Source organism: Pristis pectinata, chromosome 39 (assembly GCF_009764475.1).
Source record: "Pristis pectinata isolate sPriPec2 chromosome 39, sPriPec2.1.pri, whole genome shotgun sequence".
NCBI lineage: Eukaryota > Metazoa > Chordata > Chondrichthyes > Rhinopristiformes > Pristidae > Pristis > Pristis pectinata.
The window spans coordinates 1,569,994-1,596,351 of NC_067442.1; the positions used below are offsets into that span (position 1 = coordinate 1,569,994).

The 26,358-nt window shown below is 56.4% G+C and overlaps 2 protein-coding genes across 2 annotated transcripts; one reads left to right on the forward strand and one right to left on the reverse strand.

The window, feature by feature from the left end:
* The first annotated feature begins 901 nt into the window (after positions 1-901).
* LOC127587244 (C-X-C chemokine receptor type 3-like) lies at positions 902-14,096 on the forward strand. Its single transcript, XM_052045516.1, has 3 exons — positions 902-995; positions 3,843-4,081; positions 11,891-14,096. Exons 2-3 carry the CDS (start codon positions 4,040-4,042, stop codon positions 12,962-12,964), a joined length of 1,116 nt encoding a protein of 371 aa, XP_051901476.1. The 5' UTR covers positions 902-995; positions 3,843-4,039; the 3' UTR covers positions 12,965-14,096.
* Positions 14,097-14,581: 485 nt separating this feature from the next.
* Positions 14,582-23,453, reverse strand: LOC127587155 (fish-egg lectin-like). The gene is made up of 4 exons (XM_052045349.1): positions 23,312-23,453; positions 18,435-18,662; positions 17,411-17,753; positions 14,582-14,820 (listed from the first exon to the last, which is right to left on the reverse strand). Exons 1-4 carry the CDS (start codon positions 23,355-23,357, stop codon positions 14,679-14,681), a joined length of 759 nt encoding a protein of 252 aa, XP_051901309.1. The 5' UTR covers positions 23,358-23,453; the 3' UTR covers positions 14,582-14,678.
* Between the last annotated feature and the right edge of the window lie 2,905 nt (positions 23,454-26,358).

A 26,358-nucleotide genomic window follows, 5' to 3' on the forward strand; every position in this document is an offset into this window, starting at 1 on the left:
CTCTTGGAGATGTCCTCGATGGCGGGGAGGGTTGTGCCCGTGATGGAGCCGGCTGAGTCTACAACCCTCTGCGACAGAGGAGGGGGGAGCAGGATTCATCCATACTGAAGCCCCCCGGGAGGGGAACCCCGCAGGGGAGGAGCGTGCATACTCCGCACCGACAGACGGATGGAGGCGGAGGTGGGGATCGAACCCGGGTCTGCGGGACTGGGAGCCTGCTGCACTGCCAGGCCGACAGAATCCCCGAGGGGTCTGCTGATGAATTGTTCTGTGGTGGAGCTAAAGAGCCAAACTCAGCCGGTCACAGTCACAGAGCAACACCGCACAGACACAGGCCCTTCAGCCCAACCAGTCCCTGCCGACCCCGGGGCCCACCCAGCTCGTCCCAATTTCCTGCGTTCGGCCCATACCCCTCCAGGCCCTGCCCCTCCATGTACCTGTCCAAGCGCTGCTTAAATGACCCTGCTGTACCTGCCTCACCCACTTCCTCTGGCAGCTCGTTCCAAGTACGGACCACCCTCTGCGTGAAAAAGTTGCTCCTCGGGTCCCTTTTAAAACTTCTCCTCTCACCCTAAACCTGTGCCCCCTAGTTTTGGACTCCCCTACCCTGGGGAAAAGACTGTTACCGTCCACCTCTCTGCCTCTCATAGCTTTAAACACTTCTATAAGGTCGCCCCTCATTCTCTTACGTTCCAAGGAATAAAGACCCAGCCTGGCCAACCTCTCCCTATAACTCAGGCCCTCGAGTCCTGGCAACATCCTCGTAAATCTCCTCTGCGCTCTTTCCGGTTTAACCACATCTTTCCTGTAACAGGACGACCAGAACCACACGCAGTACTCCAAGTGCAGCCTCACTGACACCTTGTACAGCTGTAACGGGACGCCCCGACTCCTGTACTCGGTGCCCTGACCGATGAAGGCCAGCGTGCCGAACACCTTCTTCACCGCCCCGTCTACCTGTGACGTCGCTTTCAACGAACGAGTGGCACCTGGAGGTGGGGGATGATCGACGACCCCAGGCACCACCCTGCACCAGGACTCAGAGTGCGGAGGGGGGACAGCCGGTGTAAAGGGGTGGGGGGAAGGGGCCTGTGGGTGATCAGTGGAACCAGGTGAGGAGAGAGATGATTGGACAGACAGAACCAGGCTGGGGGAGGGGGAGGGAGGGTGGAGATTGTGACAGAAACCGGAAGGTGAGAACCAGAACCAAAAGATGCTGGAACCTGATAACCTGATACGTGGAAAGGAGATAAGGCTGGTGGGGGTGGTGGGGGCGGTGAGGAAGGCGTACAGCGCGCTGGCCTTCATCGGTCAGGACACTGAGTACAAGAGTCGGGAAGTCACGTTGCAGCTGTATAAAACTCTGGTCAGGCCGCACTTGGAGTATTGTGTGCAGTTCTGGTCGCCCCGTTACAGGAAGGGTGTGGGGGCTTTGGAGAGGGTGCGGGAGAGGTTCACCAGGACGCTGCCTGGATTAGAGGGCATGAGCTATAAGGAGAGGTGGGACAAACTTGGGTTGTTTTCTGTGGAGCGGCGGAGGCTGAGGGGAGACCTGATAGAGGTTTATGAGATTACGAGAGGCACAGATAGAGCAGACAGCCGGGACCTTTTCCCCAGGGTCAAATGTCCAATACAGTTAAGCAGAGAGGGGGAAGGTTCAGAGGAGGTGTGCGGGGCAAGTGTTTTACACAGAGAGCGGTGGGTGCCTGGAATGTGCTGCCAGGGGCGGGGGTGGAGGCAGATACGATCGAGGGGTTTGAGGCTGTCGGATGTGCAGGGAGTGGAGGGAGGCGGACCATGTGTGGGCAGAAGGGATTGGGCTTCATTGGCGTCATTTGTTTGTGGGCCGAATGGCCCGTTCCTGTGCTGTGCTCATGGTTGTTCCATGTTATGTGGGAGGGGAGAGCCCGTGGGTGGTGTGTGGGCGATGGGCAGGTGGGGAGGGTGGGTGGAGAACTGGAGAATTCAGTGCCCATCCCATTGGGCTGTGGACCAACCAGGGGAATATGAGGTGTTGTCCGGTTGTCCCTCTGGTATTGGCCAGTGGAGAACGCCGAGGACAGACAGGTTGGTGTGGGACTGGGGAAGGGAGTTGAAGCTCGGGACGTCCGTGGTGGACAGCGCACGGGTGCTCTACGAGACGTCTTCCCAGTCTGCGTTCGGTCCCGCCGATGTCGAGGATGTCACGTGGGGACCACCAGATGTAGCAGACGAGGTTGGAGGAGGTGACGTGAATCTCTGCCTCACCTGGAAGGGCAGTTCAGGTCCCTGGATGGTGGTGAGGGAGGAGGTGTTGGGACATTTGTTGCCACATGAGCACCAGCAGAAGGGGTGGGGAGGTGTGAACAGACCAGGGAGTCACAGAGATGGCGGTGAGGGGTGAGGAAGGACACAGAACATAGAACGTAGAGCAGGGAACATAGAACATGGAACAAGGGACAGTCCAGCACAGGAACAGACCCTTCGGCCCACAATGTTATGCTGAAATAATTAAACCCCTAACCAATCTAAACCCTTTCTGCCTGCACACGGTCCGTCTCCCTCCACTCCCTGCACATCCACGTGTCTGTCTAACAGAAACCCCTCGATCGTATCTGCCTCCACCCCCACCCCTGGCAGCACATTCCAGGCACCCACTGCTCTCTGTGTTAAACACTTGCCCCACACATCTCCTTTCAACTGTCCCCTCTCACCTTAAATGCACGTCCTCTGGTATTGGACATTTCATCCCTGGGGAGAAGACACATATGCACACACTCACTCACAGACACACAAAAACACACACTCACACACACACACACACACACACACACACACACACACACACACACACACACAGCCCAGTGTGAGTGTGTACGGCGGGGTGGACCAGACTGAGACTCACTCCGCCCCCCCCCCCCCACACTGATTGGACAAGGTGTTCCCCACCCACGGGGCCCGTAGCTGGTGCCCACTGACGTGGCCACCCCTCCCCCCCACTGACGATCACTTCCCTCTGACCCCTGGCAGTCGGCCAGTGCACCGACAGCAGCTGCATCCGGCTCCCTGACGCACCACGTCTCATTGTGGGGTGTTTGTGGGGGAGGAGAGGGTGTGTGTGTGTGTCTGTGTGTGTGTGTGTGTGTGTGTGTGTGTGTGTGTGCATCTGTGTGTGTGTCTGTGTTTGTGTGTGTGTGTCTGTGTGTGTGTGTGTGTGTGTGTGTGTGTCTCTGTGTGTGTGTGTGTGTGTGTGTGTGTGTGTGTGTGTGTGTGTGTGTGTGTGTGTGTGTGTGTGTGTGTGTGTGTGTGAGTTTCCCTGGTCCTTATTAAACCTCTTTCCCCTCTCACCTTACACCTGTGCCCTCTGGTTCTTGATTCCCCAACCCTGGGGAAAGACTGTGCGCATTCACCCTATCGATGCCCCTCATGGTTTTATACACCTCTGTAAGGTCACCCCTCAGCCTCCTACACTCCAAGGAATAATGTCCCAACCTGCCCGACCTCTCTCCGTACCTCAGTCCCTCGAGTCCCGGCAACATCCTCGTAAATCTCCCTCAGCACTCTCTCCAGCTCCATGGCATCTTTCCTACAGCAGGGCGACCAGAACCGAACACAGTTCTCCAAGTGCGACCTCACCGACGTCCTGTACAACTGCGACATCACCTCCCGACTCCTGTACTCGGTGCCCTGACCGATGAAGGCCAGCGTGCCGAATGCCTTCTTCACCGCCCCGTCTACCTGCGACGCCGCTCTCAGGGGACCGCGTACTCGACCGTGTACTCAGGAACCGCGCACTCCCCATGCTCAACCCTTTCTCCATGTTTACTTGATGTGCATTTCCGAGATTTGATTTCATCTTCTAGTTCAAAGAAATCACACTGTACCTCGGAATAAATGATCACTCACGCCTTTTCTGGTTTGCCCGATGTGCCGGCTCCGGTGGATTCTCAAACCAGTGAGTCATTAACCATGTTCAGGAAGTAGGAGCTTCTCACCCAGAGCTGGTTGACTGAGTCCGATCGATGTTACACACTCGCCGAGCTCTTGTGGACAGTGAGATATGGGCAACACAGTGCGGAGCCCGGGGGAGCAGTGGGCACAGGTAAGGAAAGTAATTTACTTGGGTGTCGACCTGTTGGTTCAATGTGTCAGGACTTACAGGGAATTTTAACAAATTCAGTGTTGAAAACCGACCAGTTGGCTCCAAGAGGCAGCTCGTTCACAACTGTTGAAGTGTTGAGCTGTCCCCAGAATGTACTTTCCCAAACTCAGGATTGACCAAGGTGTTTCCCGGACTTGGGGGGAGCCTGGAGTTACAAGGAGAGGTTGTGTAGACCAGGACTTTATCCCCTAGAAGGTGGGAGATTGAGGGGTGAGCCGATGGAGGTGTATAATGGGCATCAACAGGGTGAAAGCACACAGTCTTTGTCCCAGGGAGGGGGGCAGCTTAAGACAAGAGGGCAGGGGTTTAAGGTCAGAGGCGAGAGATTTAACAGGGTCATCAGGGGCATCAGCTTCACACAGGGAGTGGTGCGTATGTGGAACGAGCAGCCAGAGGTAGTGGCCGGGGCGGCACGTTTAAAGGCCATCGAGGCGTCCATGGAGGGGAGGGGCTCAGAGGGCCGAACGCGGGCAGATGGGACCAGCTTGCTGGGCAACACGGTCGGCACGGACAAGATGGGCCGAAGGACCTGTTTCCGTGCCGTGTGACTCTCCGACACGGGAATGTTGACCGTCCAATCCCGGTGTCCGGAACATCTCAGGATTGTGGCTCGTGCCCCCAGGGTGGGGTCTGGCTCCCGCTGCCCCACAGTGTTGGACAGTCCCGCAGATGATCCCCCCTTCCCTGAGCCTCCCGCACCTCAGCCACAGTGCGGGACCTGAGTGCTGACATGGCAAGAACACGGGTCCCACTGACGGTCACATGTGCTCCATCGGGGAACACTGTGATCAGCACATATACACACACACACACACAAACACACCGACGTGCACACAGACAGACAGACACACACACACCACACACACACCACACACACAGACAACACACACACAGCCCACAGTGTGAGTGTGTACGGCGTGGAGGACCAGACTGAGAACCCCCCTCCCCGCACCCCCCCCGCCCCACACCGATGTGACAAGGTGTTCCCCACCCACGGGGCCCGTAGCTGGTGCCCACTGACGTGGCCACCCCTCCCCCCCACTGACGATCACTTCCCTCTGACCCCTGGCAGTCGGCCAGTGCACCGACAACAGCTGCATCCGGCTCCCTGACGTACCACATCTCGTTGTGGGGTGTTCGTGGGGGAGGAGAGGGTGTGTGTGTGTGTGTTAGTGACTGAGTGAGTGTCTGTCTGTCTGTGGGAGTGTGTGTGTGTGTGTGTGAATGTGTGTGTGAGTCTGTGTGTGTGTTTCTGCATGTGTGTGTCTGTGCTCGTATGTGTGTGTGTCTGCGTGTGTGTGTGTGTTAGTGTGTCTGTGTGTGAGAGTTTGTCTGGTCTCTCACTCACACACACACACACACACACACACACACACACACACACACACACACACACACACACACACACACACACACACACACACACACACTCCTGAGACACCAGAGACAGCAGACGCTGAAATCCAGAGCAACACACAATCTGCGGGAGGGCCTCGGGGGCCGGGCATCGTCCGTGGGGAGAAACGGGACCAGGGCCTTGACCCCAAACGTAGGCGATCCCTTCCCCTGCACTGTCTCGCTGAGGTCCCCCGGCAGACTGTGCGCTTGCTCCGGAGATGGTGTCCCTCGGAGCCCAGCGTGAGGAGTGGGGGGGGGGGGGGAGATGGACACATTCGTGGGTAGACCTCTACCAGGCCCCCACCTCAGCCCCCCTCCGCTCCAGGGGGAACAGAACCGGCCTCTCCTCATCTCCAGAACGGTCCATCCCAAGGCGATGTCCCGGGGAACCCCCCCCCGTGCCCTCCCCAGTGCAGTCACCTCCTTCCCCCAGTGTGAGGCCCACAACCGCACGCAGTCCTCCCACTGGGGGTCTGACTGGTCTGTACCAGCAGCCACAGGCACAGGGTTCGGGGGGGGTGGTGGGGAGGGGGCTGCCTCTGCAGACGGCCCTCGTGGAGTCACACAGTTCGGAGACAGGCCCTTCGGCCCAACCAGTCCGTGCCGACCAAGATCCCCATCCTAGCCGGTCCCATCTGCCCACGTTTGGCCCGTATCCCTCTGAACCTTTCCCACCCACGGACCTGTCCGAGTGTTGTTAATGTCCCTGCCTCACCCACTCCCTCTGGTGGCTCGTTCCACACATGGACCACCCTCTGGGTGAAGAAGTTGCCCCTCAGGTCCCTATTAAATCTCCCCCCTCACCTTAAACCTGTGCCCTCTGGTTCTTGATTCCCCAACCCTGGGGGAAAAGACTGTGCGCATTCACCCTGTCTCAACAAGTCTACTGTCACGGGCATACACACCCCGGGTGTAAATGCCAGGGGAGTGGGCTTCCTGCAGCAGGACATTACACCACAGACAGAAGTTAATGTAAACTTTAACATAAACCATACAGAACTTGCAGGACAGAATAAACAAAGCTAAACAGAGCAACTGCAGTGCAAGTTGAGGGAAGTGAAGTCCGAGGCAGTGTTGGGGTTTTCCATTGGGTTCAGGAACCTGAGGGCAGTGGGAAGAAGCTGTTGTTGAACCTTGAGGTGTGGGGTCTTCAGGCTCCTGTACCTCCTGCCTGAGGGAAACATGGAGAATAGGGCACGGCCTGGATGGTGGGGGTCCCTGATGGTGGATGGCCCCTTCCTGAGATGTCGCCTCTTGTAGATGTTCCTTGATGGTGGGGAGAGCTGTACCCGTGGTGGAACTGGCTGAGTCTCACCGCTCCCTGTAGCCCCTTGCGTTTCCGTGCGTCGGACATCCCACACCAGGCCCTGATGCAACCAGTCAGAATGCTCTCCACTGGATGTCTGTCAGAGTCTCGATGACATGCTGAATTAGAACATCGAACAGTACAGCACAGAACAGGCCCTTCGGCCCACAATGTTGTGCCGACGTAGCTAATCCCTCCTGCCTACAGAATGCCCACATCCCTCCATTTTCCTCTCATTCACGTGCCCATCCAAGCCCCTCTTAAAAGCCCCCAAAGAATTTGCCTCCACCACCCTATCGGGCAACGCATTCCAGGCATCCACCACTCTCTCAGTAAAAAACGTGCCCCTCACATCTGTTCTGAACCTATCCCCTCTCACCTTAAATGCATGCCCTCTGGTATTGGATCGCTCAATAATGGGGAAAAAGATATTGCTTGTCCACCCTATCTATGCCCCTCATAATTTTATACACCTCCAACAGATCACCCCTCAGCCTCCGTCGCTCCAGAGAAAACAGCCCAAGTTTGTCCAGCCTCTCCTGATAGCACATGCCCTCTAATCCAGGCAGCATCCTAGTAAACCTCCTCTGCAGCCTCCCTAAAGCCTCGACATCTTTCCGATAGTGAGGTGACCAGATTGCACGCAATACTCTGAATACCTAACCAGAGTTCTGTAGAAATGCTTTATGACTCCTATAGAATATAGTATAGACTCAGTACCTCGATTAATGAAAGCAAGCATTCCATAAGCCTTCTTAACCACCCTGTCTACCTGTGTAGCCACTTTCAATGAGCCATGGACGTGCACCCCAAGGTCTCTCTGCTCTTCAACACTGTTAAGGGTCTTGCCCTTCAGAGTGCACGGCCTCTTGACATTAGTCCTACCAAGGTGAAACACCTCACATTTATCCGGGTTAAGCCCCATCTGCCATTTCTCTGCCCACATCTGCAGCTGATCTATATCACGCTGTATCCATCGCCAGTCTTCTACATTATTCACAGCTCCACCGACCTTGGTATCATCTGCAAATTTACTAACCCACCCATCAATATACTCATCCAGGTCACTTACGTACATCACAAACAGCGGAGGTCCCAGCACAGATCCCTGCGGAACACCACTACTCACAGGCCTCCAGCCCGAATATGTCCCTTCAACCACCACCCTCTGTGGACAAGCCAGTTCTGGATCCACACAGCCAATTCTCCACTGACCCCATGCATCCCAACTTTCTTGATTAACCGATGATGTGGGACCTTGTCAAGTGCCTTACTGAAGTCTATATAGATGACATCCACAGCTCTGCCTTCATCAGTCTCTCTTGTCACCCTGTCAAAAACTCTACCAGGATAGTAAGTCATGACTTGCCCTGCACAAAACCATGCTGGGTTTCCCTAATCAAGCCGTTGGATTCCAGATGCTTGTATATCCTATCTCCGAGAATTTTCTCCAGCAATTTCCCTACAACCTACATGAGACTCATCAGTCTATTGTTCCCTGGATTTTCCCTTGTTCTTTTCTTAAATAGAGGAACAACTTCAGCCACTCGCCAGTCCTCCGTGTGAGGTCCCGGAGGACTGGCGAGTGGTTAAAGTTATTCCTCCATTTAAGAGGTCAAAGAGGACACAAAGATACTGGTCAAGGCCCCAGCAATTTCCTCTCTCACCTTCCCTCAGTAACCTGTGGTATATCCCATTGGTCCCCGGGGACACAGGTAGACTGGGTGGGAAAGACTTCCTAAACAATCTCCTTATCTATGTCCCTCATGGTTTTATACGCCTCTATAAGGTCACCCCTACGCTCCAAGGAATAAAGTCCCAACCTGCCCGACCTCTCTCCGTAACTCAGTCCCTCGAGTCCCGGCAACGTCCTCGTGAATCTCCCTCTGCGCTCTTTCCAGCTTCATGGCATCTTTCCTACAGCAGGACGACCAGAACTGAACACAGTTCTCCAAGTGCGACCTCACCGACGTCCTGCACAACTGCGACATCACCTCCCAGCTCCTGTACTCAGTGCCCTGACCGATGAAGGGCTCGGGGAAGGTTTTGTGTGAAATTTTCGTCCCCATAGACCTCCAGAAGGTTTGAGAGCAGGCAGATGTGACCTTGGGTTCACTGCTGATGTCAGGGACATTTGAAGCCCCTCTGATGAAGCAACCTCTGTCCCGTGGACAGAAACCACTCAAAGGAAGAAGTTCGTTAGAAACCAGTATCTCCGTACTTGGAGACTGGTTTCACTTGTACATTCATTGCTGTGAGTCTCCACTCGATGCACAGTCCTGCCCTGATCAGATAGAACAGGTCACACATCTAAATATGGTGTGTCCTGGAGATAGGGCCAGAAGAGGAGGGAGGTAGATTTCAAGTAGATACAGAGAACATGGAACAGTCCAGAGCAGGAACAGGCCCTTCGGCCCACCATGTCTGTGCTGAACACGATGCTGAATTAAACTAAACCCCTTCTGCCCGCACACGGTCCGTCTCCCTCCACTCCCTGCACATCCACGTGTCTGTCTAACAGCCTCTTAAACCCCTCGATCTTATCTGCCTCCACCCCCACCCCTGGCAGCACATTCCAGGCACCCACCGCTCTCTGTGTAAAAACCTGCCCCGCACATCTCCTTTGAACTTTCCCCCCCTCACCTTAAATGCACGTCCTCTGGTATTAGGCATTTCATCCCTGGGGAAAAGATCCCAGCTGTCTACTCTATCTGTGCCTCTCATAATCTGATAAACCTCTATCAGGTCTCCCCTCAGCCTCCGACACTCCAGAGAGAACAACCCAAGTTTGTCCGACCTCTCCTTATAGCTCATGCCCTCTAATCCAGGCAGCGTCCTGGTGAACCTCTCCTGCACCCTCTCCAAAGCCCCCACACCCTTCCTGTAACGGGGCGACCAGAACTGCACACAATACTCCAAGTGCGGCCTGACCAGAGTTTTATACAGCTGCAACGTGACTTCCCGACTCTTGTACTCGATGCCCCAACTGATGAAGGCCAACACGCCGTACACCTTCCTCACTGCCCTGTCGACCTGAGTGACCACTTTCAGGGAGCTGTGGATGTGGACCCCAAGATCCCTCTGTGCATCAACTGTGAAGGGTCCTGCCATTAACTGTGTCCTGTCCCCTTACATCTGACCTCCCAAAGTGCGACACCTCACACTTGCCCGGATTAAACTCCATCTGCCACTTCTCCGCCCAGATCTGCAACCGATCTATATCCCGCTGTATCCTTTGGCAGCCTCCGCACTGTCCACAACACCAACCATCTTTGCATCACCTGCGAACTTACTAACCCACCCAAGTACATTTTCATCCAGGTCATTTATAGACATCACACACAGCAGAGGTCCCAGTACGCATCCCTGCGGAACACCACTGATCACAGACCTCCAGCCAGAATAAGTCCCATTGACCATCACCTTCTGTCTTCTACGGACAAGCCAATTCCGAATCCAAACGGCCAAGTTCCTGTGGATCCCATGTACCTTCATCTTCTGGGTGATCCTCCCATGAGGGACCTTGTCAAACACCTTGCTAAAGTCAAAGTAGACAACATCCACGGCTCTGCCCTCGTCAATCACCCTCGTCACCTCCCCGAAAAACTCAATCAAGTTTGTAAGACCTGACCTGCCCCGCACAAAGCCATGCTGACTGTCACTAATTAGAACATAGGACACTACAGCACAGTACAGGCCCTTCGGCCCACAATGTTGTGCTGACATTTTATCCTGCTCTAAGATCTATCTAACCCTTCCCTCCCACATAGCCCTCTATTTCTCTATCATTCATGGATCTATCTAAGAGTCTCTTAAATGTCACTAACGTATCTGCCCCCACAACCTCTGCTGGCAGTGCGTTCCACACACCCACCACTCTCTGTGTAAAAAACTTACCCCTGACATCCCCCTTATACCTTCCTCCAATCACCTTAAAATTATGTCCCCTCGTGTTAGCCGTTGTTACCCTGGGAAAAAGTCTCTGACTGTCCACTCGATCTATGCCTCTTATCATCTTGTACACCTCTATCAAGTCACCTCTCATCCTCCTCCTCTCCAAAGAGAAAAGCCCGAGCTCGCTCAACCTATCCTCATAAGACATGCTCTCCAATCCAGGCAGCATCCTGGTAAATCTCCTCTGCACCCTCTCTAAAGCTTCCACATCCTTCCTATAATGAGGCGACCAGAACTGAACACAATACTGAACACAATTAGTCCATGGTTTTCCAAATACAAGTAAATCCTGTCCCTGAGAACCCTCTCCAGTAGTTTCCCTGCCACTGAGGTGAGACTCACCGGTCTACACTTCCCTGGATCATCGTTCTTCCCCTCTTGAACAAAGGAACAACATTGGCTACTCTCCAAGAAGGCAACATTTGCTAAATTGGAGGTGACTGAAAGTGAGGTAGCACATTTACCCATGGGGGTAAGAGACAAAGGTGGTAAGATCAGGGAACGTTGGTTAACAGAGGAACTTGAAGACCCGGGAGACTGCAGATGCTGGAATCTGGAGCAACACACGAAAGGCTGGAGCCCTCAGCTGGTCGGGCAGCATCCGTGGAGGGAAGAGGGACCCCGTCTCACTCCACACACACATTGCTGGACCCGCTGGGTCCCTCCAGCACCGCGTGTCAGGTTGAAGTTGTGGTCGGGGAGAAGCTGCGAGCGTAGGTCAGGGTTGAGGAACTGGGATCAGATCAGTCCGTTGCGGTTTCTCGGGAATTTTGGAGAGAACTTAATTAAAATGTTAGGAGACTAAATGTGGGGCATGATATGTTCCGGGAAAGGTGGGATCAAAGGGAATCCTGAAAACTTTATAAATGTTAGAAGCAAAGGGGCAGTGAGGAGGGAGGGGCGGTGAGGAGGGAGCGCTGCGCTGAGGGACAGGCGGTGAGGAGGGAGCGCTGAGGGAGGGGCGGTGAGGAGGGAGCACTGATGGAGGGGCGGTGAGGAGGGAGCGCCGCGCTGAGGGACAGGAGGAGAGGAGGGAGCACTGCCCTTCATACACACAGCAGCCTGACTCCCCCTCCCTTCTCTCCCCCCAGAGTTACACCAACAACCCCTCCTGGGAAGACTACTACTCGGGAGAATACGACGACCTGACCGTCCTCGCCAACGCCCAGCCCTGCCGGCCGGTGGTGGTGCAGAGCTTCCTACGGGTCTTCGTACCCGTCCTGTACTCCCTGGTGCTGCTGCTGGGCGTGGCCGGCAACGGGATGGTGATGGCGGTGATCGGCCGCTCCAGGGGACGGACGGCCACCGACACCTTCCTCCTGCACCTGGCCGCCTCGGACCTGCTGCTGGCGCTGACCCTGCCCTTCTGGTCGGCCGAGGCGGTGTCCGGCTGGCACGCCGGGATCGCCCTCTGCAAGGTGGTGGGCGCCGTCTTCGCCCTGAACCTCTACAGTGGCATCCTCCTGCTGGTCTGCATTAGCTTCGACCGCTACCTGGCCATCGTCCACGCCGTGCACATGTACAGGAGGCGCCGGCCGGTCTATGTCCACGCCACCTGCGCCGCTGTCTGGCTCTTCTGCACCCTACTGGCCGGCGTGGATCTGGTCTTCCGCGGGGAGTTCACCTCCGGCTACCTCAATGGGACGGTCTGCACCTACATCTTCCCGACGCAGGGGTCCGGGGGCTGGAAGCTGGCGCTGCGCCTGGCCCACCAGCTGGTGGGCTTTGCCCTGCCCCTGGCTGTCATGGTCTACTGCTACAGCCGCATCTTCCGGTCATTGTGCCGGGTGCAGAGATTCGAGCGGCAAAAGACCCTGAGGGTGGTGGTGGTGGTGGTGGCGGTCTTCCTGGGCTGCTGGGCGCCCTACAACGCCCTGCTGCTGGCCGACACGCTGGAGTGGCTGGGCGCCATCCGCCCCAGCTGCAGCCTGGCCAACGGGCTGGACATCGGCCGCAGCGTCACCCAGAGCCTGGGGCTGCTGCACTCCTGCCTCAACCCGCTGCTCTACGCCTTCGTGGGGGTCCGCTTCCGCCGGGAGATGGCGGGGCTGCTGGGGCGGCTGGGCTGCCCCGGGGTCAGCCGGAGGACCAGGCAGGTGTCCCGCGGCAAGAGGGGGTCCTCGGGCACCTCCGACACCTCCACCACCTACTCGACCCTGTGGTAGGTGGTCCCGGGGTCTGCCTCCCTCCGACCCTCACTCCGTCTCTCTCTCCCTCCATCAATCCCTCCGTCCCTCACTCCATTCACCCCTCACTCCCTCCATCCCTCCCTCCCTCCATCCCTCACTCCGTCCACCCCTCACTCCATCCCTCCCTCCGTCCCTCTCTCCCTCCATCACTCCCTCCCTCTGTCCCTCCATTCACCCCTCACTCCGTCCCTCCCTCCCTCCATCACTCCCTCCATCCCTCCCTCCCTCCATCCCTCACTCCGTCCACCCCTCACTCCATCCATCCCTCCCTCACTCTGTCCCTCACTCCGTCCATCCCTCCATCCCTCCCTCACTTCCTCCCTTGCTCACCATCCCTCACCCTCCATCCCTCCGAACCTTACTCCCTCCTTCCCTCTCTCCCTCCTTCCCTCCCTCTCTCCGTCCCTCCCTCATCCTTCACTCCATCCCTCTCTCCGTACCTCCATCCCCCCTTTAATTCCCCCTCCGTCCCTCTCTCCCTCCCATCTCTCCCTCCTCCCCTCCACTCCCCCTCCCCTCCCCCTCCTTCGCAATCTCGCAGCGACTGCCCCTCCCCTCTCCGGAGGTCCTACAGACGCCTCACGGTCCAACTGTGGGCAGCACAGCAAGATCCCACAGGTGGGGCGATGTGACGCTGAGCAGTGAGGACCCCCCCACCACCCCCAGGGGACAACTTCCCCACTCCTCCCCATTCATGTCTCCCTCCCTCACCCCTTGCCCTTCCCCAACCCCTGCTCGGATCGGCCGAGCGACCACGGGAGCCGTCACCTCCTCCGGCAGGAAGGCAAGGCCGAGACGTGGGTCGCAGCGCCCAGTGCAGAGGGGAGAACAGTCTGGCTCTTCCCAAAATCCAGGAACGGGAGGAACCCCAGAGACCGGCAGGGTTTGGGGAGTTCACCCAAAGGAACAGTGCGCCCTCGATGGGCAGAATGGCCTCCCACCAGTCCAGCCGTGGGCTTCGCACATTGAGTCCCGTGGCTGGAGTCCGTGTCCCGGGGCAAGGGAATGACCGACGGGATCGAAACTGATTCTGGATGTTCCGACTGGTCTCGCTGTAGGTCGGACGTCCCAGTGTATTCAATTCACCAATAAAGCAGCGACTAACTCAGACCAGACTCATCACTGATACTGACCCTCCTCCCCGTCTCTGTGACCCCCTCCCACCCCCACCCCCCTCCCCATCTCTGACCCCCTCCCTCCCCTACACCCCTCCCCGTCTCTGTGACCCCCCCTACACCCGTCTCCGTGACCCCCCCTCCCTTACACCCCTCCCCGTCTCCATGACCCCTTCCCTCCCCTACACCCCTCCCCGTCTCCGTGACCCCTTCCCTCCCCTACACCCCTCCCCGTCTCCGTGACCCCCTCCCTCCCCTACACCCCTCCCCGTCTCTGTGACCCCCTCTGGCCCCTACACCCCCTACCTCTGTGACCCCCACTACACCCCTCCCTACCTCTGTGACTCCCTACGGCCTCTTTGATCTTCCCCCCCCCCACCAATCCCAACCTCTCCCCTCCTCCGCTTCTCCCCTCCTTCCGTCCCTCACCCACTCCCTCATTGACCCTTCCCTGGATTCAAAGACCATGACAGAGGAGGCGAGTTGGCGGCAATTTATTGGAGAATCCAAGCCGGAGAGGTCAGAGTGGGGCGGTGGGGGGGCTCCCTCGCGCGCTCCCTCAGACGGTAAAACCATCAGCTACAATGCACAACATTGCCGTTTCTCTCAACCAGCCAGATAGCCCCCAGGTCGGCCGTCACATGCCGGAACCTTCTCCCCACGATGTCCACCTTCTTCCAGTGGGACCCCACTGGGTTAAAGCGAGAGATGCCGAGCCTGCAGGAGTGACAGAGGAGCCAGTGATCAGACCAACCCCTCGCCCCCTCCTCTCCGACCATTCAGGCCGCACATGGAGTATTGTGTGCAGTTCTGGTCGCCCCGTTACAGGAAGGGTGTGGGGGCTTTGGAGAGGGTGCGGGAGAGGTTCACCAGGATGCTGCCTGGATTAGAGGCCATGAGCTATAAGGAGAGGTCGGACAAACTTGGGTTGTTTTCTCTGGAGCGGCGGAGGCTGAGGGGAGACCTGGTAGAGGTTTATGAGATTACGAAAGGCACAGATAGAGTAGACAGCCGGGATCTTTTCCCCAGAGCGGAGATGTCCAATACCAGAGGGCGTGCATTTAGGGTGAGGGGGGAAAGTTCAGAGGAGATGTGTGGGGCAAGTTTTTTACACAGAGAGCGGTAGGTGCCTGGACTGTGCTGCCAGGGGTGGGGGTGGAGGCAGATACGGTCGAGGGGTTTAAGAGGCTGTTAGACAGACACGTGGATGTGCAGGGAGTGGAGGGAGACGGACCGTGTGCAGGCAGAAGGGGTTTAGTTTATTTCGGCATCGTGTTCAGCACAGACATGGTGGGCTGAAGGGCCTGACTGTGCTGTGTGGACTCCATGAATCCACCGTGGTCGTCTGGAATGGGGGTTGGAGAGGGGGAGAGGAGGAAGGAGGGGTGGAGTGGCCTCCTACAACCGCCGAGGTTGTGAAGGAGAGATCCACCTCCGGGCACTCCCAGCAGGGGCACTCCCAGCAGGTCCTGGGCCAGGTGAACGTGTCCGGGCCGAGTCCATAAGACACAGGAGTAGAATGAGGCCATTTGGCCCATCAAGTCTGCTGCCCCATTTGATCATGGCTGACTTACTTTTCCCCCAACCCCATTCTCCCACCTTCTCCCCGTGACCCTTCACCCCCTCACCGATCCAGACCCCATCAATCTCTGCCTTAAACACACCCAATGACCTGGCCTCCACAGGCTCTGTGGCAACGAATCCCACAGATTCACCGCCCTCCGGCTGAAGAAATTCCTCTTCATCCCAGTTCTAAAGGGACGTCCCTTTGTTCTGTGCCCTCGGATCCTGGACTCTCCCACTGAGGAGAACATCCTCTCCACATCCGCTCTATCCAGGCCTTTCAGTATCCCGGGGGTTTCAATGAGATCCCCCCCTCATGCTTCTGAACTCCATCGAGGACAGGCCCAGAGACGTCAAACACTCCTTGTATGTTAACCCTTTCATCCCCGGGATCGTTCTCACAAACCTCCTCTGGACCCTCCCCAGCAACAGCCCATCCTTCCTTAGATACGGGGCCCAAGACTGCTCACAATACTCCAAATGTGGTCTGACCAACGCCGTATAAAGCCTCAGCATTACATCCTTGCATTTACGTTCTAGTCCTCTTGAAATGAACGCTGACATTGCGTTTGCCTTCCTTACGACTGACTCCACCTGCAAGTTAACCTTTGGGGAATCCCGCACTAGGACTCCCAAGTCCCTTTGTACCTCTGATTTCTGAATTGTCTCCCAGTTTAGAAAATAGTCTGCGCCTTTATTCCTTCTACCAGAGTGCACGACCGTACACTTCCCTACGCTTCTATCTGCCACTTCTTTGTCCATTCTCCCAACCTGTCCACGTCCTTCTGCAGATTCCCTGCTTCCTCAGTACTACCTGCCCCTCTGCCTATCTTGGTATCATCCACAAACTTGGCCACAAAGCCATTAATTCCATCATCCAGATCATTAACATATAACGTGAAAAGTAGCGGACCCAACACCGACCCCTGCGAAACACCACCAGTCACCGCAGCCAACCAGAAAAGGCCCCTTTATTCCCACTCTTTGCCTCCTGCCAGTCAGCCCATCTACCCATGCTGGTACCTCTACTGTAATACCACAGGCTCCTATCTTGTTTAGCAGCCTCGTGCGGCACCTTGTCAAAGGCCTTCTGAAAACCCAAGTAAACAACATCCACCGACTCCCGTGTCTATCTTGCCTGTTGCTTCCTCACAGAATTCCAACAGATTTGTCAGGCAAGATCTCCTGTTAAGGAAACCATGCTGACTTCAGCCTATTTTATCACGAGCTTCCAAGTACCCCGAAACCTCATCTAATAATGGACCCTAACATCTTACCAACCACTGAGGTCAGGCTAACCGGCCTGTAATATCCTGTTCTTTGCCTCCCTCCCTTAATGAGTGGAGTGACATTTGCAATTTTCCAGTCCTCTGGAACCATTCCTGACTCCAGTGATTCTTGAAAGGTCACCACTAATGCCTCCACAATCTCTTCAGCGACCTCCTTCAGAGCCCTGGGGTGTAGACCATCTGGTCCAGGTGACTTATCCACCTTCAGACCTTTCAGCTTCCCAAGCACCTTCTCCTCAGTAATAGCGACCACACTCACTTCTGCCCCCTGACCCTCTCGAATTTCTGGCATGTTGCTGGTGTCTTCCACAGTGAAGACTGACACAAAATACTTATTCAGTTCATCCGCCATTTCTTTGTTCCCCATTACTGCCTCCCCAGTATCAATTTCCAGTGGTCCACCCTTGCCCCTCGTTTACCCTTTCTATTTGGGATGGGAGGCGGGCACGGATTACCTGCGGAAAAGGAGTCCCGAGCGGTTCACGGCATAGACCGTCCCGTCCGATGCCACCTCCAGCATCGCCATGCGAGACGGGAGTCGGCGCCAGCTGCGCCCCACACAGCACTGGGGCTGGACGCCCAGCCGGACCATCACCCTCCCCGAGGGGTCCACCCCCCAGCAGGATATCGGCCCACAGGAGTAGTAGATCAGCCGGCCGGGGACCCGGGAGTAGGCCGGGCTCGAGAAGTCCCGGGCGGAGACGGCGGCCTGCCGGTTGGAGCAGAAGGCATGGCGGGGACCTGTCCCACCCCCACCACGATCTGGTGCCCGCCCGCGTCGATCTGGGACAGGAGCCCTGGGGGGGGGGGGGTGTTGGGGGAGGTGAGGGGGGAGGAGGGTGGAATGGGGGGGGTGTTGGGGTGGGAATGGGGGGATTGGGGGGGAGGGGGGATTGGAGAGAGGCAGAGGGGTGGGGTGATGGGGTTGGGGGTAGAGGAAAGGGGGAGGGAGTGGGGGAGGGAGGGGGAGGGGGACGGGGGGGAAAGAGAGCGAGAGGTCACCGCATTCAGAGCAAACAGACTACAGAATCTACTTGCCCAGGAGCAGAGAGGGTTTAACCACCCCTCCCTCCTCACTGCCCCTTCACCCTCACCCCTCCCCTCCCTACCTTCCAGCATGGCCCCTCGCCCCTCCCTTCCCCTCCCCTCCCTTGCCCCCTCCCTACCTGCCAGCATGGCACACCTCCCCTTGCCCTCCCCTCACCCCTCCCTCGCCCACCGCCCTCCCCTCGCCCCCTCCCTTGCCCCCCCCGCTCCTCTACCTGCCAGCATGTCCCACCTCCCCTCCACCTCCCCTCCCTCCTTCGCCCCTCGCCCTCCCCTCCCTTGCCCCCCCACACCTGCCAGCATGGCCCACCTCCCCTCCCTCGCCCCTCACCCTCCCCTCCCCCTCCTACCTGCCAGCATGGCCCACCTCCCCTCCCTAGCCCCTCCCCTCCCCTCCCCTCCCTCGCCTCGCCCCTCCCCTCCCCCTCCTACCTGCCAGCATGGCCCACCTCCCCTCCACCATGCGGTAGAGCTCCTGCTGAGGGCCGACAGCCCAGACCCCGGTGGGCCCCACCGACACGTGGGCCAGGATCCCGGGGAGGGTCACCCAGCGCCCCTCCAGCCAGGTGTAGCCCCTCCGGTTGGTGCCCACCCCGTACACCTGCCCGTTGCTGGCGTCAATCTGCCTCAGCCGTCCCGGGACCCTGTGACAGGTCAGTGCTGGGGGGGGCGGTGGGGAGGGAGAACAGAACACGGTTGTTAGTGTGTGTCCCGTGTTGGGGGAGGGGCGGTGAGGGGGAGGGAGTCGGAGGGGGACAGAGAGGGCGGTGAGGGAGGAGGGGGAGGGAGGGGGGGTCAGAACACGACCGGGTTAGTGTGTGTGCAGGGTGACTCCCTCCTGATGAGGAGGGTGTGGAGGGAGGGGAGGAGCGAGGGAGGGGAGAGGAGGTGAGGAGAGAGGTGAGGAGGGAGGGGCAATGAGGAGGGAGAGGTGGTTAAACTCTCTCTGCTCCTGGGCAAGTAGACCCTGTAGACTGCTTGGTCTGAGTGCAGTGCCCACCACCACCTCCCCCCCACCCCACCCCCCCGCACCATCTCCCTCCCTCCCCACAGCCCATCATCGGCCCTCCGGGAATTCCAAAGGTTGGCGGACCTCTGGATATCCAGGAGGAGGGAGAGGGTTCCCATCGCTCAGGGTGTCTGAGCCCAGGAAGGGGAGTCTGGGAATTCCGGCCCTAGTTCCGGGAGTGAAGTTTGGAACAGGGCAGAGGGAGGGAGGGATCGGGAACTGTTTCCCAGCAAAGGCAGTCTGTGCCGGATCAGGGGTTAGTGTCACATCCGGGAGCGGGTTTTGTTCACAGATGGGGTTAGAGATGCGTGGGGAGGGGGGAGTGGGGGGTAGGGTAAAGGGCAGAGTTGTTGGGGATCTGATCTGCCGACTGGGAATGTGGCGAGAGAGAGATGAGGAGAGAGAGGGAGAGATGGGGTGAGGGAGAGATGGGGGGAGAGGGGGAGAGAGGGAGAGAGGGGGGAGAGGGGGAGAGGGGAGAGGGGGAGAGGGGGAGAGAGGGGGTGAGGGAGAGATGGGGGAGATGGGGTGAGGGAGAGATGGAGAGGGAGGGGGAGAGGGGGAGAGAGGGGGAGGGGGAAAGGGGGAGAGGGAGAGAGGGAGATGGGGAGAGAAGGAGAGAGGGGGTGAGGGAGAGATGGGGGGAGATGGGGTGAGGGAGAGAGATGGGGAGGGAGGGGGAGATGGGGAGAGAGGGAGAGGGCGAGAGGGGGAGAGGGGGAGATGGGGAGGGGTGAGAGGGAGAGAGGGGGGAGAGGGGAGAGATGGGGAGGGAGGGGGAGATGGGGAGAGAGGGGGAGGGGAGAGATGGGGAGAGGGGGAGGGGAGAGAGGGAGAGAGGGGGAGGGGAGAGGGAGAGAGGGGAGGGGGAGAGGGAGAGAGCGGGAGAGATGGGGAGAGGGAGAGGTGGGGAGAGGGGGAGAGAGGGGGAGAGGGGGAGGGAGAGGTGGGGAGAGAGATGGAGGGGAGAGAGATGGAGGGGAGAGAGATGGAGGGGAGAGATCACAAGATCACAAGACAATGAGAGCAGAAGCAGGCAATTCGGCCCATCGAGTCTGCTCCAAGGAAAAGGGAAAAAAGAAAAAGAAATGAGAAATGGGGGGGGGAACTATTCTAACCCCAATTTCCGGCCTTATCCCCATATCCCTTGATACCCCTACTATTAGATACCTATCAATCTCCTCCTTAAATGCCTCCAATGATCGGGCCTCACTGCTGTACGTGGTCAGGAATTCTATAAATTCACCACCCTCCTCATCTCTGTTTTAAAACTGTACCCTCTAATTCTAAGACTGTGCCCTCTAGTCCTGGACTCACCCACCAAGGGAAACAGCTTGGCCACATCTACTCTGTCCAGTCCTTTCAACATTTTAGATGTTTCTATGAGGTCCCCTCTCATTCTTCTGTACTCCAGTGAGTACAGTCTAAGAGCCGACCAACGCTCATCATACGTAAGCCCTTTCATTCTGGGAATCATCCTCGTAAATCTCCTCTGAACCCTCTCCAACATCAGCACATCTTTCCTAAGATATGGGGCCCAAAACTGTACACAGTATTCCAAATGAGGCCTCACTAGTGCCCCGTAGAGCCTCATCAACACTTCCTTACTTTTATGTTATACCTCTCGAAATGAATGCAACATAGCATTCGCTTTCCTTACCGCTGATCTGACCTGGTGGTAACCTTTAGGGTATCCTGCACGAGTACCCCAAGTCCCTTTGTACTTCTGTACTTCGAATTTTCTCTCCTTCTAGATAATAACCTGCCCATTTATTTCTGTTTCCAAAGTGTACAACTGCACATTTCTCAACATTGAACCTCATCTGCCATTTCCTTGCCCATTCTCCTAAACTATCTAGGTCTCTCTGCAACCTTCCTGTCTCCTCAATACTCCTACTCCTCCACCTACTCTGGTGTCATCCGCAAACTTAGCCACAAAACCATTTACTCCGTCATCCAAATCGTTAATGTACAGGGTAAAAAAGAAGCGGCCCCAACAACCGACCCCTGCGGAACACCACTAGTAACCGGTAACCAACCAGAACAAGATCCTTTTATTCCCATCCTTTGCTTCCTGCCAACAGCCAATGCTCCACCCATTCTGTTATCCTACCTGTAATTCGCATGACCTCTCATCTTATTAATCAGTCTCTTGTGTGGCACCTTGTCGAAGGCCTTTGGAAGTCTAAATACACAACATCTACAGCTTCTCCCTAATCCACCCTACCTGTGATTTCCTCAAAAACTCCAATAGGTTGGTCAGGCAGGATCTTCCCTTCACAAAACCATGTTGGCTAGGACCTATCTTGCCTTGCACCTCTAGGTATTCCATAACCCCATCCTTGAGGATCGATTCCAATAACTTTCCCACCATCGACGTCAGACTAATAGGTCTGTAATTTCCTTTATGCTACCTCCCACCTTTCTGATACAGCGGAACTACATTTGCGACCCTCCAGTTCTCCGGAACCATGCCGGAGTCTATCGATTCCCGGAAAATTATCACCAATGCCTCCGCTATCTCTAAAGCCACCTCCTTCAGAACCCGGGGATGCACCTCATCCGGTTCTGGGAGACTTATCAGTCTTTAGCCCATTTAGTTTTCCTCGCACCTTCTCTCTAGTAATCTTAACTGAACTCAGTTCCATTCCGTGAGACCCCTGACTAACCGGCGCATTGCTGATGTCCTCCACAGTGAAGACCGATGCAAAATACTCAATTTAGTTCCTCTGCCATCTCTTTATCATCCATTATAATCTCTCCCGCACCGTTATCGATTGGTCCTATATCAACCCATGTCTCTCTTTTACTCCTTATATATTTAAACTCTTCGTATCCTTTTGAATGTTATCTGCCAACTTCCTTTCATAATTCATCTTTTCTTTCCTAATGACCTTCTTAGTTTCTTTCTGCAAGTTTTTTAAAAGTTTCCCAGTCTTCTGTTTTCCCACTAATTCTTGCTTCCTTGTACGCCCTCCCTTTTGCTCTTATTTTAGCCTTAACCTCTCTCGTTATCCACATTTGTATCTTTTTTCCATTCAAAACCTTTTTTCTTGGAATATATCTATCCTGCATTTTCCTTATTTCTTGTAGAAATTCCTTCCATTTCTGCTCCGCCGCCCCTCCAGCTAGCTTACTCTTCCAATCAATTTGGGCCAGCTCCTCTCTCATACACTGTAATTTCCTTTGTTCCACTGGAATATCGACTCACCAGCTATCAGCTTCTCCTTCTCAAATTTGAAACTGAACTCAATCATATTGTGATCACTGGTTCCAGTGGTTCCTTTACCTTTAGTTCCCTAATCAACCTCCGGCTTGTTACACAGCACCCAATCCAAAACAGCCGATCCCCTGGTGGGCTCATCAACAAGTTGCTCCAAAAAACCGTCCCATAGACATTCCACAAACTCACTCTCCAGAGATCTACTGCCTTGCTGGATTTCCCAGTCCACCTTCATGTTAAAATCCCCCATAATTATCTTCACATTGTCACTCTGGCACACTGTTTCTATCTCAAACTGCAACTTATGGTCCACTTCCTGACTGCTATTAGGGCGCCTATATATAACTGCGACTATTGTCCTTTTACCCTTGCTATTGCTTAGCTCCACCCATAAGGATTCCGCCTCTTCTGACCCAATGTCCTTCCTTTCTATTGATTTTATATCACTACTAACCATCATGGCCACACCTCCCCCTCTGCCTACCTGCCTATCCTTCCTATACACTGTGTACCTCTGGACATTCAGCTCCCAATCACATCCGTCATAAAGCCATGACTCAGTGATTGCCACAATGTCGTATTTGTTAACCTGAGAGATGGGGGAGAGAGATGGGGGGAGAGAGATGGGGGGAGAGAGATGGGGGAGAGAGATGGGGGGAGAGAGATGGGGAGAGAGATGGGGAGAGAGATGGGGGAGAGAGATGGGGGAGAGAGATGGGGGGAGAGAGATGGGGGAGAGAGATGGGGGAGAGAGATGGGGGAGAGAGATGGGGAGAGAGATGGGGGAGAGAGATAGGGGGAGAGAGATAGGGGGAGAGAGATGGGGAGAGATGGGGGAGAGAGTGGGAGAGGAGAGATGGGGGGAGAGATGGGGGGAGAGATGGGGGGAGAGATGGGGGGAGACGGGAAGGGAGAGGGGAGAGAGAGATGGGAAGGGGGAGAGATCGGGAAGGAGAGAAAGAAAGGAAATAGATTGAGAGGGGGAGTGGAGTAGTGGAGAGCGGTGTAGGGAAGCGGGGGGGGGGGGTCGGGAGAACCGGGTGTTGGGGTGGGGAGTTGGTGGACACTGTCACTCACCAGTGCTGACCGCTGCCTGTAACAGGAGCACCATACAGGCGTACATTGCGCGGGCCCATGGACACCAGCCGCACACTGTGAACAGCGGACTCACACACACAGCAGGCCGGCGCTCACTGAGCCCACCCACGGAAGAACTAATTCTTTTTAGTGTTGCCAGTCCTGTGGAGGGCCGGACGTGGGGAAACAACCTGAGGGAACTTGCAACACTCACCACAACCCCGTTGCTGAGGGACTGCGGAACAGCAGCAGACCAGGAGTGGCTTATCATTGTCACAATGAAAGCTTGTCTTGCACACCGATTGTCAATTCATTACGCAGTTGCATTGAGGTAGTACACAGAATGCAGAATAAAGTGTCCCAGTTTACAGAGAAAGTGCAGTGCAGGCAGACAATAAGGTACGGGGGATGCGACCAGGTAGATTGTGAGGTCAAGAGTCCATCTGATCGTACGAGCGGACCATTCGATAGTCTTATAACAGCAGGATAGAAGCTGTCCTTGAGCCTGGTGGGACGTGCTTTCAGGCTTTTGTATCTTCTGCCCGATGGGAGGGGGGAGAAGAGAGAATGCCCGGGGTGGGTGGGGTCTTTGATTATGTTGGCTGCTTCACCGAGGCAGTGAGAAGTGCAGACGGAGTTCGTGGAGGGGAGGCTGGTTTCTGTGACGCGCTGGGCTGTGTCCACAACTCTCTGCAGTTTCTTGCGTCCTGGGCAGAGCAGTTGCCGTAGCAAGCCGGGATGCATCCGGATAGGATGCTTTCAATGGTGCATCGATAAGAATTGGTGAGGGTCGAGGGGGACATGCCGAATCTCTTTGGCCTCCTGAGGAAGTAGAGGTGCTGATGAGCTTTGTTGGTCGTGGTGTCTATGTGGGTTGGACCAGGACAGGCTATTGGTGATGTTCACTCCTAGGAACCTGAAGCTCTCAACCCTCTCGACCTGAGCACCGTTGATGTAGACAGGTGCATGTGCACTGCCCCCTTTCCTGGAGTCAATGACCAGTATTTAGTTTTACTGACATTGAGGGAAAGGTTGTTGTCATGACACCATGCCACTAAGCTCTCTATCTCCCTCCTATACTCATCGTTATTTGAGATACGACCCAGTACGGTGGTATCATCTGCAAACTTGTAGATGGAGTTAGAGCAGAATCTGGCCACACAGTTGTGAGTGTATAGGGAGTAGAGGGCTGAGGACGCAGCCTTGTGGGGCACCAGTTGTTGAAAATAATCATGCTGGAGGTATTGTTGCCTATCCTCACTGATTGCGGTCTGTTGGTCAGAAAGTCAAGGATCCAGTTAGAGGGAGGTGTTGAGTCCCAGGTCTTGGAGTTTGGTGACCAATTTGCTTGGAATTATAGTATTGAAGGCAGAGCTGTAGTCAATAAACAATAGTCTAACATAGGTGTCTTTACTGTCCAGATGCTCCAGAGCTGAGCGTAGGGCCAGGGAGATGGCATCCGCTGTAGACCTGTTTTGGTGATAGGCGAATTGCAGTGGGTCCAGGTTATCTGGGAGGCTGGAGTTGATGGGTGCCATGACCAACCTCTCAAAGCACTTCATGATGGTGGATGTCAGAGCCACTGGTCAGTAGTCATTGAGGCTCGTTACCTTGCTTTTCTTCGGTACCGGGATGGCGGAGGAAAGATCAGTAAAGGTGTAGCAAGAGTCTTACAGTCCGACTGTACACCCCTCCCCTACACCCCTCCCCGTCTCTGTGACCCCCTCCCTCCCTACACCCCTCCCCGTCTCTGTGACCCCCTCCCTCCCTCCCCTACACCCCTCCCCATCTGTGACACCCCCCCTCCCTCCCCTACACCCCTCCCCATCTCTGTGACACCCTCCGGCCCCTACACCCCTCCCCGTCTCTGTGACCCCCTCCGGCCCCTACACCCCTCCCCGTCTCCATCATCCCGTCTCTCCACTACACCAATCCCTCTGTGACCCCCCTCCTTCCCCTGCACCCCTCCCCGTCTCCATCACCCCCTCCCTCCCCAACACCCGTCCCTGTCTCTGTGACCCCCTAAACCCCAATCCCTCCAGAATAAGAGAGTAGGAAGACAAGGGAGGGGGAAGCCCTCAGCAGGGATGTTCCTGCCACAAGAAGGGGGCTGGAAAAGTTTGGTTTTTTCAGCCTGGAGCTGAGGTTCTGAAATCATCTGGTCTGAGTATCCTGTGGGGGGGGGAGGGTGGGCGGCCGGAGGATAAATGTTGCAAGGGTGGAAACACCACCCCTCCCACAGCGCTCCCTCCTCGCTGCCCCTCCCGCAGCGCGGCGCTCCCTCCTCACCACCCCTCCCACAGCGCTCCCTCCTCATCACCCCTCCCACAGCGCGGCGCTCTCTCCTCATCGCCCCTCCCACAGCGCTCCCTCCTCACCGCCCCTCCTGCAGCACTCCCTCCTCACCGCCCCTCCCGCAGTGCTCCCTCCTCATCCCCCTCCCACAGCGCGGTGCTCCCTCCTCACCGCCCCTCCTCACCCCTCCCACAGCGCTCCCTCCTCATCGCCCCTCCCACAGCGTGGTGCTCCCTCCTCATCGCCCCTCCCACAGTGCTCCCTCCTCACCGCCCCTCCCACAGTGTGGCACTCGCTCTATATTCCCACAGGGAGCACCGACAGATAATTTTTGGGAGGTGGGGGGAGAACACTGCGCCCCACACAGCAAGCTGTCCCAGCGGGAATGTTGGAACCATGGCAGCAATCCAACGACCTCGCCGCTTGCGTCACCTCTGGGGACCGTTTGCATTTCACAAGGCAGGAAGGGTTTGCAATATCAGCCGCAGATCGCAGCCTTGCAAAACTCCCAACTGGTGGGCGCCCGGCAGACGGGGCTGGGTGAAGCCAGGTAGCTGGATGCTCCCCAGAGATCGTCTGTGTGTGGGAATGATGGGATGGACTCCCCTGTCCCCATTCTCCCAGGATCTCGAGAATCAAAGGACTGCAGATGCCGGAATCTAGATGAAAACCACGATGATGCTGGAGGAACTCACCAGGCCAGGCAGCATCCGTGGAGAAAGACTGAGGGTCCTGACCCGAAACATTGACAG

Bases quoted from the DNA above. Each gene is read 5' to 3' on its own strand.
- LOC127587244 (XM_052045516.1), top strand. From the start codon at position 4,040: ATGGGCAACACAGTGCGGAGCCCGGGGGAGCAGTGGGCACAG. The intron at 4,082-11,890 runs GTAAGGAAAGTA...CTCTCCCCCCAG, and splicing joins CGGGGGAGCAGTGGGCACAG to AGTTACACCAACAACCCCTC.
- LOC127587155 (XM_052045349.1), bottom strand. From the start codon at position 23,357: ATGTACGCCTGTATGGTGCTCCTGTTACAGGCAGCGGTCAGCACTG. The intron at 18,663-23,311 runs GTGAGTGACAGT...CGCCCCCCCCAG, and splicing joins ACAGGCAGCGGTCAGCACTG to CACTGACCTGTCACAGGGTC. The intron at 14,821-17,410 runs GTAATCCGTGCC...TCACTCCTGCAG, and splicing joins TCGGGACTCCTTTTCCGCAG to GCTCGGCATCTCTCGCTTTA.